Below are 16,883 nucleotides of genomic sequence, written 5' to 3'. Positions count from 1 at the left end.
ATGATATTTTGGACCAGAGGAGCAGCGAAGAGGAGAGAGAGTGTGGGATAGAGGAGAGGAGGAAGGAATATATATATATATATATATATATATATATATAGGGAAGAAGGTGTTGGGGGGGGGCGGTAAATATATAATACTGAGGATAAAATGAAATGAAAAGGGAGAGTATTAAAATTATGAGGGGATAAGTCCAACTATGCTTTAAAAATATCTATCGGTTTCATTTATTAGATCAACATCATTTCTGATTCTGGTTTCATCCAGGTTCTTATGCAAAAGAAAAAAATTACGGGATTTCATCTTTAAATCTTTAAAAAATAATAATATTTTTTTTGCAAAATAAATCATTTTCCTAAAAACATATTTAATTATTTTATTAATATATATACACATTATTTTTTTATTATTTATGCCTTATTTATTATGTTGTCAAAATATATATTATTAACAAATTTATTACTTCAAATAAATATATATTGTGAAATATATCTTATATGTAATTATCATTTAAACTTATGTCCTTTTTAGTAATTTTTACATATCAAAAAGCACTTCTGACAACAACTATCCAAACACTCTCATTTTATCAGAATCACTTTTTCAGAAAATCTATTCTTTCAAAATCTATTCTCTCCAAAATCTATTCTCCAGAAGCTATTCTCCAAACTATGATTTAGCCTCATCCAAACACCCCTTTAATCTAGTCACTTTCTACCGTTTTTCTTTTTTTCTCTTCAAGCTTAGCTTGTCTCTGTTTGTTCAAAAACAAAAAAAACAAAACCAAATCAAACAAGACTTTTTTGGCTCGTACGTGAGCAAAATGGCAAATGGTCATTCATGCCACTCGCCACATGTGAATTCTGACCCTTTTGTTTCCTTATAAACCAGGAAGGAATCTTTTTTTTTTTTTTTTTTGTTGGAATTGAAACTGGATACTACAGAAACAAACATCTTAAAGATTACAACCAGGAAGGAGAATTCATTACATGGATAGCGAATTAATTCCAGTTCACTTAACAAAAATATCTGAAAATGTATTATTTGAAATAATAATATATCATAAAAATGTTTTCTGAAAGTAATACTTCTCCTATCTTTAATATAATATCTATTTAACTAATTTAATTAGATTAAGAAAGTTAGGTAAGTTAGTTACTTATGAGAAACATGACATGCTTTTCTAAAATATCATAATCATCTTTTTTAATATTCTCTTTTTCCTCTTCTATTTGATTATGGTTGAGAGAGTATTTATAAAAGTAATTTAAAAAAAATTGATAAATACGAAAAATAGGTTATATATTTATGACCAAAATTAACTTGATAATTAAGTCATATACTACATTCGGTCTTTAATATAAGATCCTGTTTGAATTTTATTTTAGTCCTAAATAGAAGACCCCAATCCACTTTGTCTCTCATATTTATATGTTTTTTTCCAAAATAGTCATTCTAACAATGATAGTTCTAGTCAATATACTTGATTAGCAAGGATATTTTAGAAAAGACAACACATATTTAGAACAAATAACTAATTCAATTTACTTTATTAATCTCCTTAAATTAGTCAACTGGTTCTTAGAATTAGGATCGGAGATAGTATTAAATATCGAATGAGTAAATATATAAAAAAAATTAGTTTCCTATGCCAATCTCTCCTCGGCGCCGCTACTGTAAAGACGAGTTTCATTGCATCCCATAATAATGTTACTCTCTGTCAAGTGGGTTCCGTAATGAATCATACCTTTTTCCCTTCCTCCATATCATAGGACCATTTAAGCAGAGACTGAGCCCACCGCCACCTGTTTTTTGGCGCGACATATCTATAAAGCACCTCTTACTTCTCAAGACGATATTACACATTGTCTTCTTGGCCTTCGTTCACTGCCAGCCAAAAAGCATTTTCATTTTCCTCACCATCACATGCCTCACTCTAAAACGACGGCGCTTTCATGGCATTTCCCCTTGTTCTTCACCCTCATCCTCCCTATCGCCGCCGCTTTCATTCTCTTCTGGCTCGACCCCTTCCAGCCGGTTCACTTCCCTGACGATGCGATGAGCAGGAGCATCGTTACGACGGCGCCGGCGCTCAACGAGCAGATGCGAAGAGGATCCGAGGCTCTGGCGGAGGGACTCGTGGAGGGACCTGAAGACTTGGTTTACGATGCGGCCGAAGGTGTCATTTATACAGGGTGTAAGGATGGTGGATCAAGCGAGTCACGGTGAAGGAACCGGTGGCTAACTCTACGGTCGAAAGTTTTCGTCCGTACCGGAGGCAGACCGCTCGGTGTCGCTTTGGACCGGAATGGGGAACTCATAGTAGCTGACGCTGACAAGGTAAAAGAATAACTGTTTGTTTTGGCCAGACAAAAAAGAACGACAGAACAAGGGAGTTTCTTTCCTTTGCTCCGCTTGTCTAGGAGAGGATAATCATATATGCTTCTGTTTTCTCTCCGGCCAACCCCAATCATCTAAATTCAATTGGGCTGATGATGAAAAGAAATTTAATTTGGAAGATATTCTGTTTCATATTATATGTGAAAAAAAAAACCATATGATGAAAACAGGTAATTACTCACTCGTTGCCGCAGCACCCTTTTTTTTTATAGCATCCTTTTTTTTTTTTTTTGGACCAGCGATAGCATCTTATTAAATGAGGAGTAGAAAAAAGTCTAGGATAAATAAATGTGAAGAAGCTGAGGTCCTCGGAGGTCGGAATATCACATGGCCTGGTTATTCTGTCACATCAATATCTTCATTGTGCAGTGTGCCTTTTTTTTAGCTAGATATAGTTGTCTTCTTATTATTGGAAGCAATTGTTTGTTTAGTGGAAGGGGCAATTTTATGTGGGCCATCAAATGTTTTTCACCTGCACCACATCTTCAAATTGGGACCTCATTGCATGAACGAGACACATGTGCCTCTTTGTTAATGAAAATCACACCGACAAGAAATAATGTCCTTTTATTATTATTTTAATTATATGGAGTAAAACACCGTTATTCAATAAAATACATTATAACTTGGGAAAATGACAGATAAAGAAGCTTCAAAATGTGAAATGTCAATTTGGGAAGCTAAGGAAATGTAATTACCCATAGGGAAGTCCTTCCCAAATTGGGATTTTGAAATTCAGTGAAATGACAAAAATGCCCTTTGTTCTTTTTTTTTTAAAAAAAAAAACCCAGCCCCTCACCGGTGGCCGGCAACCACCGCCGGCGACTGGCCTCCGGCGGCCGCCGACCGCCTCCGGCCACCGGCGCCGGCCACCGGTGTGGTGGCTGCCGGTGAAGGATTTTTGTGACAAGATTTTTTTTTTTTTGGAATAGGATAATATTGGTTCAAAATGGTGGGGGTGGGATTTGATCCCACAACCCCTTGGCCACTTGGACCAACAAAAGGATGGCCATTGGGCCATCAAAGATTTCTTAATCTTATAATGCAAACAAAAATATAAGTTAACTCTTTTACTGTGACTCCAGCTCGTGACAACAATTTATCTGAGGATGACAAGTCTTAATTGAGAAATAACAAGTCTAAATTTGATATTAACAAAGCAACTTTTCCTTATACATAACATAGCAGCATGTGCATTAATTAAAAATGATCATAATTTATTTAAAAATGATACGTCTTTACTATAAAATGACAAGTCTAAAATTGATATTAACAAGGCAACTTTTCCTTATACATAACAAGAAATAGCATCTACGTTAATTAAAAATGACTATAATTTATTTGAAAAAAACACGTCTTTACTGGAAAATGACAAGTCTAAATTTGATATTAACAAAGCAACTTTTCCTTATACATAACAAGAAATACCGAATAAATTGTTGTTATTTTTCAACAAACCAATATTATCCTATTCCCAAAAAAAAAAATCCTGTCACAAAAATCATTCACCGGCAACACCACACAACCGGTGCCGGAGGCGGTCGGCGGCCGCCGAGGCCAGTCGCCGGCGGTGGTCGCCGGTCACCGGCCACCGGTGAGGGGCTGGGTTTTTTTTTTAAAAAAAAAGAACAAAGGGCATTTTTGTCATTTCACTAAATTTCAAAATTCCAATTTGGGAAGGACTTCCCTATGGGTAATTACATTTCCTTAGCTTCCCAAATTGGCATTTCACATTTTGGAACTTCTTTATCTGTCATTTTCCCTTATAACTTTTGAAAATTTGAGAGTCTCCTTTTAAAAGTTGGAAAAATATCCCACATGTAAATTTTTGCTGTTAAAAAAATAAACGTATTATAATAATAACAATAAAACTAATTAACATGACACTATTTTTAGGGATTGATAAAAGTAACAAGAGAAGGGAAGCTGGAGTTGTTGACAGATGAGAGCGAGGGGTTAAAGTTCAGAATAACAGACGGGGTAGATATCGCAGACGACGGCACCATTTATTTCACAGACGCTTCTTACAAATACAATTTGAGTGAATTCATGTTTGACATATTGGAAGGGAAGCCTTATGGACGTCTCCTAAGTTACAATCCATCCACCGCCCACACAACTCTTCTGGCCTCCCGTCTCTACTTCCCCAATGGAGTCGTCGTCTCTCCTGACCAACAATCTCTCATATTCTGTGAGACTGTTCTGTAAGTCACCATGATCTCTAGCAATGATTCCCAACAGTTTGTTTATTCGGACAGAAAAGAAACTGTCATTTTTTATACTGGAACTTGTTATTACGAGCTGTTATGTTGTTTGTGGGACTTTTATAACAATTCTCCTCTTGATGTCTTGGTGAATTTACAGGATGAGGTGCAGAAAGTATTACATAAAAGGCCCTAAGAGAGGAACCACAGAAAAGTTTGTTGATGACATGCCTGGTTTTCCTGATAACATTCGTTATGATGGGGATGGCCATTACTGGATTGGCTTAGGCTCGGTACGTAATATCTAACTCTACGTACACTTCATCGCTTGTCATATTAAAAACTGAAATGACAAGTTAATGAATTAGTTTGTTACTTCATGATAAGAAGTTTCAGTTTCTTTTCTCTGCATATGATCAATGGCAGGCACCCACATATGTTTGGGAATTAGGAAGAAGATATCCAATCATTCGGAAGGCAATGGCAATGATGGTGAAGTATGTGGGAAGGCTAAATATGGAGAAGAATGGAGGAGTTGTTGCTGTGGACTTGGAAGGAAAACTAATTGCACATTACTATGATGCTGCCTTTTCGTTCATTACAGGCGGCATTAAGATTGGGAATCACTTGTATTGTGGCTCCGTTCACTATCCCTTCATCATACGTCTGGATTTGAAAAAGTCTCCCGCAATCCCCACAACCAAACATGTATAAGGTGGTTGTGATATGCTGTGTCAGTTATTTTGTCTCTTATATTTATTTATTTTGTTCAAAACAATCCTTATAGTGACTACACATGTTAAATATTTTATTAAATGCTAGTTCTAACTTCTAACTACTACATATTATTAGCCAAGTTATGTCTTAGCAGTGTGCATGAGGCCCACATGCCCAGTATGCTTGCACAAGCCAACAAAAAAAAAGCACCCAGCCTAGCCCAAAAAAAAGTTATCCAAACAAAAATGGACATTTTTAGACAGGAGTGATTTACGGGCAAGGCCAGGCCAGGAGCAAGGTATGTTGCCCTAGTCATTTGGTCCTATCCAAAAAATATATAATTACACACATTATAACATATAATATAATATTATTTTTAGCAATTATCCCCTTTTTTTGCTAAAAAAATTAGTACATTAGAAAAATGAAAAGAACATAAAAATTATAATTATATAAAGAACCAAATATCAAAATATAAAATTAAATATGTAAATTGTTCCTAGTCAAATTTCCTTCCTTTCCTCTTACCTCCAACTTTTTTAAAAAAAGAAACTAAAACCACCTTTCAAATCTTGTGCTTTTACGTCATTATAAAAATGCGCTAACTACATGAATGAATTAAAAAATTGAACTACGGAATTAGCTCATTATTAAATGTTTTAATTATTAAATATTTTTTTTTATCTCCCATAAGAAATCAAACGCTGAAGAATAAGACTAATAAGCCTTGCAAATATGGGTGATTAAGTCATTTGTGATAAAAAGATTTTTCCTCTCACCTTGTCTTAAAGCATGGCAATTGAGATTTTTTCTATATTTGATATGAGTAAAGTGTCCCTAAGTTGGGTAGGAAAGCCTATCCTGCCCAACTCACCATTGCTTAGTTCAAAATGGTTTGAGCTTCTATGAGGTAGGCCAAGTAGAGGGCTCTCATTTTTCAAGCTGGGCATTAGGCAGGGGGCTTGCCCTGTCCAACCCTGCTCATATGCAGCCCTAGTTATGTTAAGAAATATCATATATATTTATTACAAATAACTAATTTAACTAATATATTTAATATACTACAATTAGTTAACTTATTCGTACATTAAGTACTCCTCCGGTCCTTAATATAAGATCCATTTAACTAATTTGATTAGATTAATGATGTTAGGTAAGTTAATTAATTATAAGAAATGTCACGTGTTTTTCCTAAGATACCATAATCATCTTTCTTAATATCTCCTCTTTTTCTACTACTTGATTATGATTGAGGGAGTCTCTAGAGGGGTAATTTAGAAAAAATTGATAAATATGATAAATAGGTCTTATATTTAAGACCAAAATCAATTCAACAATTGAATCCTATATTAAGGACTAGAGAAGTATTAGAGTTAATATTTAGGAGTAATCAAAATGTATTTGAGTTTTTGGAATGAGTTCGACATGACAATGGGGAAACCCAATTAACCACCAATAAATTGGATTCACCCAAGCAATAGCGCAAGTGGATCAACTCATTCGGTGAACATGTGGCTTCTGGCCTGAACGCGGCGAGATTTTTTCTTTCTGGATTTTTCCATTTTATGTGTCTTGTCGTTGTCGTGACCGATTAGTCATTGCCATTGGTTTTAAATAAAAAAATGCTTCATTTGCCTTTTCTGGCATTTTCGGCGGAACATTCCACGTTCCAGCACGCCTGGTTATGCTTGGTCTTATCTTCACACACTAACTTGCCATAAACTAGTCCAAACTACAAACATTTTATAATTTCTTAAAAACTACCAGTATAAAGTCACATACATTTTGAATAAATTATTTTTTTTGTAGATTCTAATATTAAATAGAAACAGTAATAATGCTTTTGGACTCAATATAATATTTAAAATATTAAATCAATATTAAGTGATTTAGTAATATTAAAACAATTCAACTGACTATAATTCTTCTGCTCCTATAAAATAAAAAATAGCTATAAATTTCTTGTTCATGTATTTTTATTTCAGTAAAATCGAAAATTCTAAAAGTCAAATCGAAATAAAATCTAAAGTTGCAAGCATTGGATGGGGAGTATTATGTGGGCCCCACAAGACTTTAAGTTTACATTATCCGGCGTCGTCTTCTGCATTCAACAGCTGTGGATTCAGCCGTTACTATTATCGATACGCCTTACTTCTCGCAGCCCTGCCTCCCGGGCTCTCACTACCTGTACACATGCCCCAGTCAACGAATCTCCACTCCTCTTCTCCGACTCAATCGAATCAGAGACCTGCAAATACGACGTCGACGTCTTCATGGTGTCTCTTGTTCTTCATCCTCATCCTCCCCATCGCCCTGGCCGCCATTCTCTTCCGGCTCGATCCATTCCAGCCGGCTCACTTCCCCGCCGACGTGGTGAGCTGGAGAATCATTACGGCGCCGGCACGCAACGACAGGATGAGTGAAGGATCCGAGGCCATGGCGGAGGGACACGTGGAAGGACCTGAAGACGTCGTTTACGATGCGACGAGAGGTGTCATTTATACGGGCTGCGTGGATGGGTGGATCAAGCGAGTTACAGTGAAGGAATCGGCGGGCGACTCGGCAGTGGAAAGTTTGGTGCGGACTGAAGGAAGACCGCTGGGTGTTGCTTTGCACCGGAACGGTGAACTTATTGTGGCAGACTCCGACAAGGTAATAATTTATTTTTTTTCCCCCAACAATTTATTGTGTTTAGATTAAACAATATTTAAAAGCTCACCAAAAAAAAATTAAAATCTTTTTGAAATGAAAGGTTTAAGTGCATCGAGGTCATGGATCGGCCCCGCCGTTTTATGCGCAAGAATGTGAAATATTGAAACATGACTAGCTTTATATCTGGTAAAAAATTGAGTAACTTTATATGAATTTATACTAGTATAATAAATCATATTATAATTATAAACAACGAGTGGTGTTTGACTTTTTTTTTTTTTAAATACAATCAGATTAGATTAGATTAGATTAGATCGTGTTCGATGTTTTTGGATTAGATTTAAATATTATGTGATGATTTCACGATTTTGACAGCTAGATAGGTCGGATACCTTATTTATGATTTTGAGATGTGCATGCGAAGATCGTTACCAGTTTTATTCTGAAATAATTGCTGAAAAGTACTTATTTAAGATGCTTTTTTATTTAAAATGATTTGAATTGATTAGGCCTAATTCTTCTTTAGTTATATGTAATTAAAACTAAATCAAAATCAATACAAGGAAACTAGCAAAGTGCTTGGGCCCTAAGCTTATTAGATGCGGAACGGACTCTTAAAAAAACCCTTGTATGTTAAGAAATTAAATTTTAAATTAAATACTAATAATACACAGGACACTGTAAATTAGGGGCTAATGAAAGTGACAAGAGAAGGGAAGATTGAGTTGTTGACGGATGAGGTTGAGGGGTTGAAGTTCAAGTTGACAGATGGAGTGGATGTTGCAGAAGATGGCACCATTTATTTCACAGATGCTTCTTACAAATACGGTTTCAGTGAGTTCATGTTTGACATATTGGAAGGGAAGCCTCATGGAAGACTCGTAAGCTATGATCCATCAACCAACCACACCACACTTTTGCTTCCCAATCTCTACTTTGCCAATGGAGTTGCGGTCTCACCAGATCAACAATCTGTGATCTTCTGCGAAACCATATTGTGAGTTACTATCACTCGTACATTTCCCATTCCAACTTTCTAGTTTCAATTTATGGAAAATTTATCAAACTATTATCGTTGATGAATCTTGGTGACGTGTCATGACATGACGGGATGGATTTACAGGAGGAGGTGCAGAAAATATTACATAAAAGGCCCCAAGAAAGGAAGCATAGAAAGATTTGCGGAGAATTTGCCTGGCTATCCTGATAACATTCACTATGACGGAGAAGGCCTGTATTGGATTGCGTTGAGTTCTGTAAGTAATGCGCATCTCTGCAGCAATTTATCCCTTCTTTGCAACTCATTTGAAACTAAATTGGAAAAGGAAAAGCATAGATACACTGCACTTGGCCATCTACTCAATTTTATGTAGAGAATAATTATTTTGTTGTGTGTGAATGGCAGTCGCCCACGTATTCTTGGGAATTAGCACTGAGATACCCAATCATTCGGAAGGTGTTGGCAATGATGTTGAGGTATAGAGTAAGGCCACAAATGGAGAAGAATGGAGGGGTCATTGCTGTGGACTTGGAAGGAAAACCAATCGCCCATTATTATGATGCTGCCTTTTCACTCATTTCAAGTGGCATTAGAATTGGGAATCACTTGTATTGTGGTTCCCTTCACTATCCTTCCATCATACGTTTGGATCTGAACAAGTTTCCTGCCCTCCCCTCAACCAAACAACATGTGTGATGTAAAAGTGAATTTGGTTTGTTGTGTGATTTTCCCTGTTTGGTTTGTAAGTAGTTATTTGGATGGGTTTAAAATAAGTGTTTTTATGCTTTATGAGATAAAATCCTATTATGTATTTATCTCGTACAGCACAATATCACTTTTTTACAGCTAATCTAAATGGGCACCTAATAACACTCTTATGGTCCTAAATACAAAAAGAGTTTTATATTTAGGGCCGGAAGAATATATTATATTGAGTTGTTCAGGGCAGTTTGTTACGTGTTATTGAACATGGTTTGTTATTGTAATTTCCCACTTTCGGACATGTTCTTGTATCTTTGTAATCAAAGTCTCTCCGTGGGTCTTGAAGCAACTCTATGATAGTTTTTATCTGCCGGATCATTTCTTGTACAGTGAATTTTGTGTTTCTTTTTTGCTATCCATACATAAAAGGGAAAATTATAATGAAACTAAAAAAAATACTAATAAGTTTTAATAACAAGTGAATAGTTATCATTTATTACAAGCTGTTCTATTATTATTGGAATTTTTTAATAGTTATATTTTTTATTTGGGAGTTTATTATAATTCTCTCTCTCTCTCTTTTTTTTGGATATACTCGTTATAATTCTTCTCCCTGCATACATAAAATCACAACATCACAGACAGATTCCAATCGATCTTTGCGGCAAAGACACAATAGAGGACGAAGAAAATGATCTCTTCGTCTCCGTCGCTCTGCTACATGGAGATTGAGAGACTTTTTTAATCGTCATTAGATTTAGCCATTTTAAAAAAAAAAAAAAGAGCCGATATGTTTTTCCCTCAGTAGCTGTCTTTAAGATGATGATCACAGCGTTTACTTAGTTTATTAATTAATTAATAGTCAATCATTATTGCCTAATTAAAATAAGTATTTGGATCCTTGAAATTAGTCAACCAATTAACGAGCAGCCGGGTTAATAAATTCTAATTACCTCCTACTTGCACGTAACTTAAGTATCATTACAAAAATTTTAATGGAATCCTTTATTTTTATATCAATTGCCATAATATACTATCGTGATGTGAATGGTGGGTGTTAAATATCTTGCTCTGGACAAGCAATTTCAAGACAACTTGTTTGGCAAAGCATCCTAGCTCAGAAGCCATCCCTTTCCCTTTGTTTTCTTTCGTTTTTTTTGGGCAAAGCCGAAGCCATCCTTTTAGAGGAAATTGCCTTGTCGAAGAATAAATTACAGGAATAAATCCTTAGTGATTTGTCATTGTGCCAACCGCCAAGCACAACAATTTAATTTGTAAAATAGTCAGTTTAATTTAACATCAATCAATCAATTAATATTTGTAACAAACTAAACCATATTAAAATAACATTGAAAAAAATATTATTTACAAATTTTGTTTCTAACCATTATTATTTTTAATGTCTACTGATGATATTTTATATTTTCATTTATTCTTTTGATATAGCTATTTGATTATCTTTTCTGGATTTTATCTTGCTTTTGATTTTAAAAACAATGTAATAATTTTAAAAAGATAATTAAAGTTTTCGGGCATTTACCAGAAAAAGAAAAAGAAAAAACTCTCCGAGCGCGGGATTGTGCAATGTGCATACGCGCGTGGCACCCACGCTATACAGCACACCATTTTGGCGCGAAACTTTCCCGCCACAGAGCGACCCCGCCCGCTCCTTGGGGGTTTATCATCTGTGTTTTGCCCTAACGGAGGAAGAGACAGTACTCTATCTGGATTGGAAGAATCAGCATAGAAAAATATGGCTGGAGAAGCGTCAACTCCAGGGGATCCGTCATCACCGGAGTCGCCGACCTCTCCTTCGGTTGGCTTCAATACCGATCAACTTCCCTACACAAGCCGTGCATCCGAGGACGACGCCGAGGCTTCCGTTGATCCAGAGATTGTACGGGATGAACCTGAAGAACTCGAGGAAGAGGAAGATGGGGAGGATCTTTACAATGACAATTTCATGGAGTAAGTCCTGTTTGCAATTTTCTTAGTAAACCTATCCAATTTTTACTGATGTTCTCTAACTTGATATTTAAATGAATTTTAGTGACTATCGGAGGATGGAGGAACATGACCAGTACGAATCAATTGGATTAGATGACTCCTTGGAGGATGATAGGGATTTTGATCAGATCATGGAGGACCGAAGGGCTGCTGAGATGGAGCTCGAAGGCCGAGATGGTCGCCTTCCCGTTCGCAGCAAGCTTCCTCAGCTTCTTTTCGACCAGGGTAATGCCATTTCATTTCTTATTTTTATCATAAATCCTTTGATGCTAAACGCCGATACAGGGCACATTTCCTTGAACCCTCTCAATCGTGCTATCTGTATCTTGAATTTTCGACTCGAATAGATTAAACGAAACCCCATACCTCTATTTTTACTATGTAAATTACTGTATCAGCTTGAGGCCGTTTATTTGCAAATAGCTGCTGCTGGTTACAAATTAAATGTGGAGAATGATACTGGTTTCTTGGAATTGTGACATTATTATGGTGAATTGGTGATAGGAGAGCCTTGCCTGAACCTCATTATTTATTGGCTCTAATTGAGCAAGGAGTGGAGCATCAATATTATGAAGCATTGAAGCATGGCCTGATGGTCAATTTTTATTTATTCTTGCTTGTATTGCAGATACTGATGATGACAGCTATAGGCCTTCGAAAAGGGCTCGAGCTGATTTCAGGCCTCCGCGTGGTGGAGGTAATGATAATATTGATGGGACACAAAGTTCACCTGGAAGGTCCCAAGGGCACTCAAGAGAGGACATTCCAATGACTGATCAAACAGAGGATGATCGATACGATGTAACAAATATTTTGACTCTTTGCATTTTGTATCCTGGGGATAAATTGTTAAGACTCGTTTGACAGTTAACAAGGATACCTGGATTGTAGGATGAATATGGTGACGACAGTGAATATGAGATGTATCGTGTTCAAGGAACACTAAGAGAGTGGGTGACCAGAGATGAAGTGCGCCGCTTCATTGCCAAAAAATTCAAAGATTTCTTACTTGAATATGTTAATTCAAAGAATGAACATGGCGAATTTGAATATGTGCGGCTGATAAATGAGATGGTCTCAGGTATATCTATTATGCATAAACTTAGATTGTTTGAATTGTCACAGTTAACGCCAACACCTGTATTTTGCTTGCTGATCTCTGATGAAGTATGAATTAGTTTGTCGTATCCATCAAATTAACCAAGTGTCCTTAACATGCAGCTAATAAGTGCAGTTTGGAGATTGATTACAAGCAATTTATATATGTTCATCCCAACATTGCCATCTGGCTGGCTGACGCGCCTCAATCTGTTCTAGAAGTAATGGAGGATGTTGCCCAAAAGGTTGTGTTTCAATTACATCCCAACTACAGAAACATACATCAAAAAATCTATGTTCGCATAACCAACTTGCCAGTTTACGATCAAATTCGAAATATAAGGTACTCCAACCAAAGCTGAAGTGTTATTCCCCCATCCTCCCCTTACCTGAATTTGATAAAGGATAAAGCCTAATCTTTAATTTTTATTGAGAGCAGGCAGATCCACTTGAACACCATGATCCGGATTGGAGGGGTTGTAACAAGGCGTTCTGGTGTCTTCCCCCAGTTGCAACAAGTAAAATATGACTGTAACAAATGTGGATCAATCCTGGGACCGTTTTTCCAGAATTCCTATTCAGAAGTGAAAGTTGGATCTTGCCCCGAGTGTCAATCAAAAGGACCATTCACTGTCAATATTGAGCAGGTACTACTTCCCAAATCCTTACATAGTTCTCTTTTCTTTTATGTTTAAAACAAGGATATCAAATGAAAATTTTGATGACAGAAACTATATAAGGGATTTGTCACTAATCCTTGCTTGAACTTGGCTAGGCAGCTGTATAGGGCGTGTTGATCTTCTTGTTTTTGATTCCCAAATGATATAACTTACGAATTCTCTTTTACAAAATTCATAAACAACCTTTGTTTCTGAGAAGCTAATTAAATCTTGTTTTACTTTTTGTAGACAATTTATAGGAACTACCAGAAGCTTACTCTCCAAGAAAGTCCAGGAACAGTGCCTGCGGGTCGACTTCCAAGATACAAAGAAGTGATACTACTGAATGATCTGATTGATTGTGCGAGACCTGGAGAAGAGATTGTATTAACCTTTACCTGGACTAGTTAGCTAGCATTGTGTGTTACTGAATGATTTCCTTATTTTGCTTTCTATACTATAAAACTTGCAGGAGGTCACAGGTATTTATTCAAACAACTTTGACTTGTCTCTGAACACAAAGAACGGTTTCCCAGTATTTGCCACTGTGGTTGAGGCAAATTATATTTCAAAGAAGCAAGATCTCTTTTCTTCCTACAAACTCACACAGGAGGATAAAGATGAGATTGAGAAGTTGGCCAAAGATCCCAGAATCGGAGAAAGGGTTTGTTCTCTAGTAGATGATGTGTTGTCATTTTGGTGCATTAAGAATTTAATCTGAAACATTCTGTAAATTGGATTTCAGATTGTCAAGTCTATTGCTCCGTCAATTTATGGTCATGAAGACATAAAAACTGCAATAGCTTTAGCTATGTTTGGAGGTCTAGAAAAGAATGTTGAAGGAAAGCACCGTCTACGAGGAGACATAAATGTTCTTCTTCTTGGTGATCCTGGAACAGCAAAGTCACAATTTTTGAAGTAAGAGTTTAGCGATTCTCTTTTAAAGATTTCTCTGCAATAGTAATGGTGATCTGGCATTGCCTCTTACAACAATCACTTTCCAGGTATGTTGAAAAGACTGGACAGAGAGCCGTTTATACTACTGGTAAAGGGGCTTCCGCTGTAGGGCTTACTGCAGCAGTTCACAGGGATCCAGTCACAAGGGAGTGGACCCTTGAAGGAGGGGCACTTGTTCTGGCTGACAAAGGAATTTGTCTTATTGATGAGTTTGACAAGATGAATGATCAGGATAGGTAACAAATATATATATACTATTCTTGTAATCTTGTGATTTCCAATGGATGCTGCTAGCTCCCAACTTCACTAGAGGAAGGGAGATTGTAAGCACATGTTTTTTTTAAGCTTAAGGATATTCATGCAATACCAGGGTGAGTATCCATGAAGCTATGGAACAGCAGAGTATAAGCATCTCAAAAGCGGGCATTGTCACATCTCTTCAGGCACGTTGCTCTGTCATTGCTGCTGCCAATCCTATTGGAGGAAGGTGAGCAATATATTAACTTGAAGTGGAAATCTTCTAAATGAGTGTGCATATGGCCATAATGTAGACTACTGTGCAATACATGTGGTACAAGAGATGACTAGTGGATTATTTCAGAAAGTATAGTAGCATTTTCCAACCATTTCTCTCATGAACTACTCTTAACTTGAAGTTTTTGTTTATTTGGCAGATATGACTCCTCAAAAACATTTTCTCAAAATGTTGAACTGACGGATCCTATCATTTCTCGTTTTGATATCCTCTGTGTTGTCAAGGTTATGATCATTTTCACTGTTTCTCCATGAAACACTTTATTTTATTATATTAACAGAGGGAACTCTTGATTATTCAGGATGTTGTTGATCCGGTCACTGATGAAATGCTTGCAAAGTTTGTAGTTGATAGTCACTTCAAGTCACAGCCTAAGGGTGCTAACATGGATTCCTTACATGAGCATGAAGAAGTTCTTGCGGCTTCGATGTCTGCTGATGCAGAGGTCATTACCAAATACTGTCAGTAGTTTGACTTTGGATAATTAGTTTGTGGCTTCCATATCTATTATACTTTTAAATTCGGTCTGCAGATACTTCCTCAAGACCTGCTGAAGAAGTACCTCACATATGCCAAGATGAACGTGTTCCCAAGGTTACATGATGCTGATATGGATAAACTGACACATGTTTATGCTGAACTACGGAGAGAATCTTCAGTAATGCTTCATTTCTGCTTACCAATTGACTGCTAGTGATTACTATTCATATCAGCTTTGCTAACATGCTGTGCTCGTTATCTTTATATAGCATGGACAAGGAGTTCCCATTGCTGTAAGGCACATAGAATCAATGATAAGGATGTCCGAAGCCCATGCTAGAATGCATCTCAGGCAGCATATCACGCAAGAGGACGTGGACATGGCAATTCGTGTTCTACTTGATTCATTCATCTCAACCCAGAAATTTGGGGTGCAAAAAGCCCTGCAGAAGGTTATTTTCTTTCCTTTTTTTTTATTTTTGGGATTTACCTCATTTGCACTTTAAACTCTTCTGGATTTTCTCCAGCATAATGTTCCATCCCTGCCTGTTTTGGTGTCTTTAGCATTATTATCCATGATGTTAAATCCACAACGATTGATGCAGACTAACATGCCATAGTAGTTGTGGAAAAACGATTTTATTCTTTTCTGGCCATAGGAATTTGGATTGGACTTGGTGACAATATTCAGCCCTTGGCCTTAATCTAGAAAGTGGACTTTTGCAGAGCTTTAGGAAGTATATGACTTTCAAGAAGGACTACAATGAGTTGCTTCTGTTCCTTCTTCGTGAGCTTGTAAAGAATGCATTGCATTTTGAAAGAATTGTTACTGGATCTACTTCAAACCTCACGCACATTGAAGTCAGAGTAGATGATCTCTCCAACAAGGTAACATTCATGTCCAATAAAGGAGCAGACAATAAGATGTGGTTATTTTCAAACTGGATAGTAATGATTGGTATTCGTGTTTGTTTGCGTTATGCAGGCACAAGAGCATGAAATCTATGATCTTAGACCCTTTTTTAGTAGCACTCACTTTGCAAGAGCCAATTTTGTTCTGGATGAGGAGCGAGGAGTAATCAGGCATCGCCTTGCAAGATGAAGATAGAATTTTCCTAGAGTTTATCAGTGGATGTAACTGTGCAATAATCTTAAACAGTGAAATTAAGATATGAGATATTTAAGTAGGATGGTTCTCCTTTCAATAGTTAATTTTTCAGAATTTGTAAACATATATTTCTTTTTCTTTCTGGTGTTTTATAAACATGTATTTCTTTTTGCCACCAGTATTTGACACCGAGGTTCATACGTCATGAAGACAGACATTGCCACTTTCTTCGTAGCTTCACCCCAAATTTCAGAAGATTGATTCAAAATCATTGTCTTACGTTGGTGCCCATGTAAGGGGCCTAACTGCCCGGTAACAACTGCACATGTAGGAGTGCTAAGCACACTCACGCTTCAGGTGGCTA

At 36.7% G+C, this 16,883-nt stretch overlaps 2 protein-coding genes and 1 pseudogene across 2 annotated transcripts; all 3 read left to right on the top strand.

The window, feature by feature from the left end:
- The first annotated feature begins 1,870 nt into the window (after positions 1–1,870).
- On the top strand, positions 1,871–5,339 carry LOC114733943 (protein STRICTOSIDINE SYNTHASE-LIKE 6-like; annotated as a pseudogene).
- A 2,097-nt stretch (positions 5,340–7,436) lies between these two features.
- LOC114733942 (protein STRICTOSIDINE SYNTHASE-LIKE 6) lies at positions 7,437–9,767 on the top strand. The gene is made up of 4 exons (XM_028921425.1): positions 7,437–7,973; positions 8,663–8,970; positions 9,097–9,229; positions 9,379–9,767. Exons 1-4 carry the CDS (start codon positions 7,515–7,517, stop codon positions 9,667–9,669), a joined length of 1,191 nt encoding a protein of 396 aa, XP_028777258.1. The 5' UTR covers positions 7,437–7,514; the 3' UTR covers positions 9,670–9,767.
- Positions 9,768–11,394: 1,627 nt separating this feature from the next.
- Positions 11,395–16,739, top strand: LOC114733940 (DNA replication licensing factor MCM2). The gene is made up of 17 exons (XM_028921424.1): positions 11,395–11,643; positions 11,726–11,907; positions 12,311–12,483; positions 12,574–12,763; positions 12,904–13,123; positions 13,220–13,427; positions 13,689–13,823; positions 13,912–14,103; positions 14,185–14,357; positions 14,444–14,632; positions 14,767–14,883; positions 15,071–15,155; positions 15,233–15,376; positions 15,464–15,589; positions 15,681–15,863; positions 16,138–16,299; positions 16,397–16,739. The coding sequence occupies exons 1-17, from the start codon at positions 11,429–11,431 to the stop codon at positions 16,511–16,513; spliced, it is 2,811 nt and encodes a 936-aa protein (XP_028777257.1). The 5' UTR covers positions 11,395–11,428; the 3' UTR covers positions 16,514–16,739.
- Positions 16,740–16,883: the final 144 nt, after the last annotated feature.

The sequence above is a fragment of the Neltuma alba genome, unplaced genomic scaffold (assembly GCF_004799145.2).
Source record: "Neltuma alba isolate B1F8T4 unplaced genomic scaffold, ASM479914v2 tig00013046_pilon, whole genome shotgun sequence".
NCBI classification, from domain to species: domain Eukaryota; kingdom Viridiplantae; phylum Streptophyta; class Magnoliopsida; order Fabales; family Fabaceae; genus Neltuma; species Neltuma alba.
The sequence above is the reverse complement of the archived record's forward strand: the minus strand, read 5'-3'. Positions and strand labels throughout refer to the sequence as shown.

Coding starts and splice junctions, on each gene's coding strand:
- LOC114733942 (XM_028921425.1), top strand. CDS start 7,515: ATGCCCCAGTCAACGAATCTCCACTCCTCTTCTCCGACTCAATCGAAT. Junction 7,974..8,662: donor TTGTGGCAGACTCCGACAAG/GTAATAATTTAT, acceptor ACTGTAAATTAG/GGGCTAATGAAAGTGACAAG. Junction 9,230..9,378: donor ATTGGATTGCGTTGAGTTCT/GTAAGTAATGCG, acceptor TGTGAATGGCAG/TCGCCCACGTATTCTTGGGA.
- LOC114733940 (XM_028921424.1), top strand. CDS start 11,429: ATGGCTGGAGAAGCGTCAACTCCAGGGGATCCGTCATCACCGGAGTCG. Junction 13,428..13,688: donor TCACTGTCAATATTGAGCAG/GTACTACTTCCC, acceptor TACTTTTTGTAG/ACAATTTATAGGAACTACCA. Junction 15,156..15,232: donor ATATCCTCTGTGTTGTCAAG/GTTATGATCATT, acceptor TTGATTATTCAG/GATGTTGTTGATCCGGTCAC.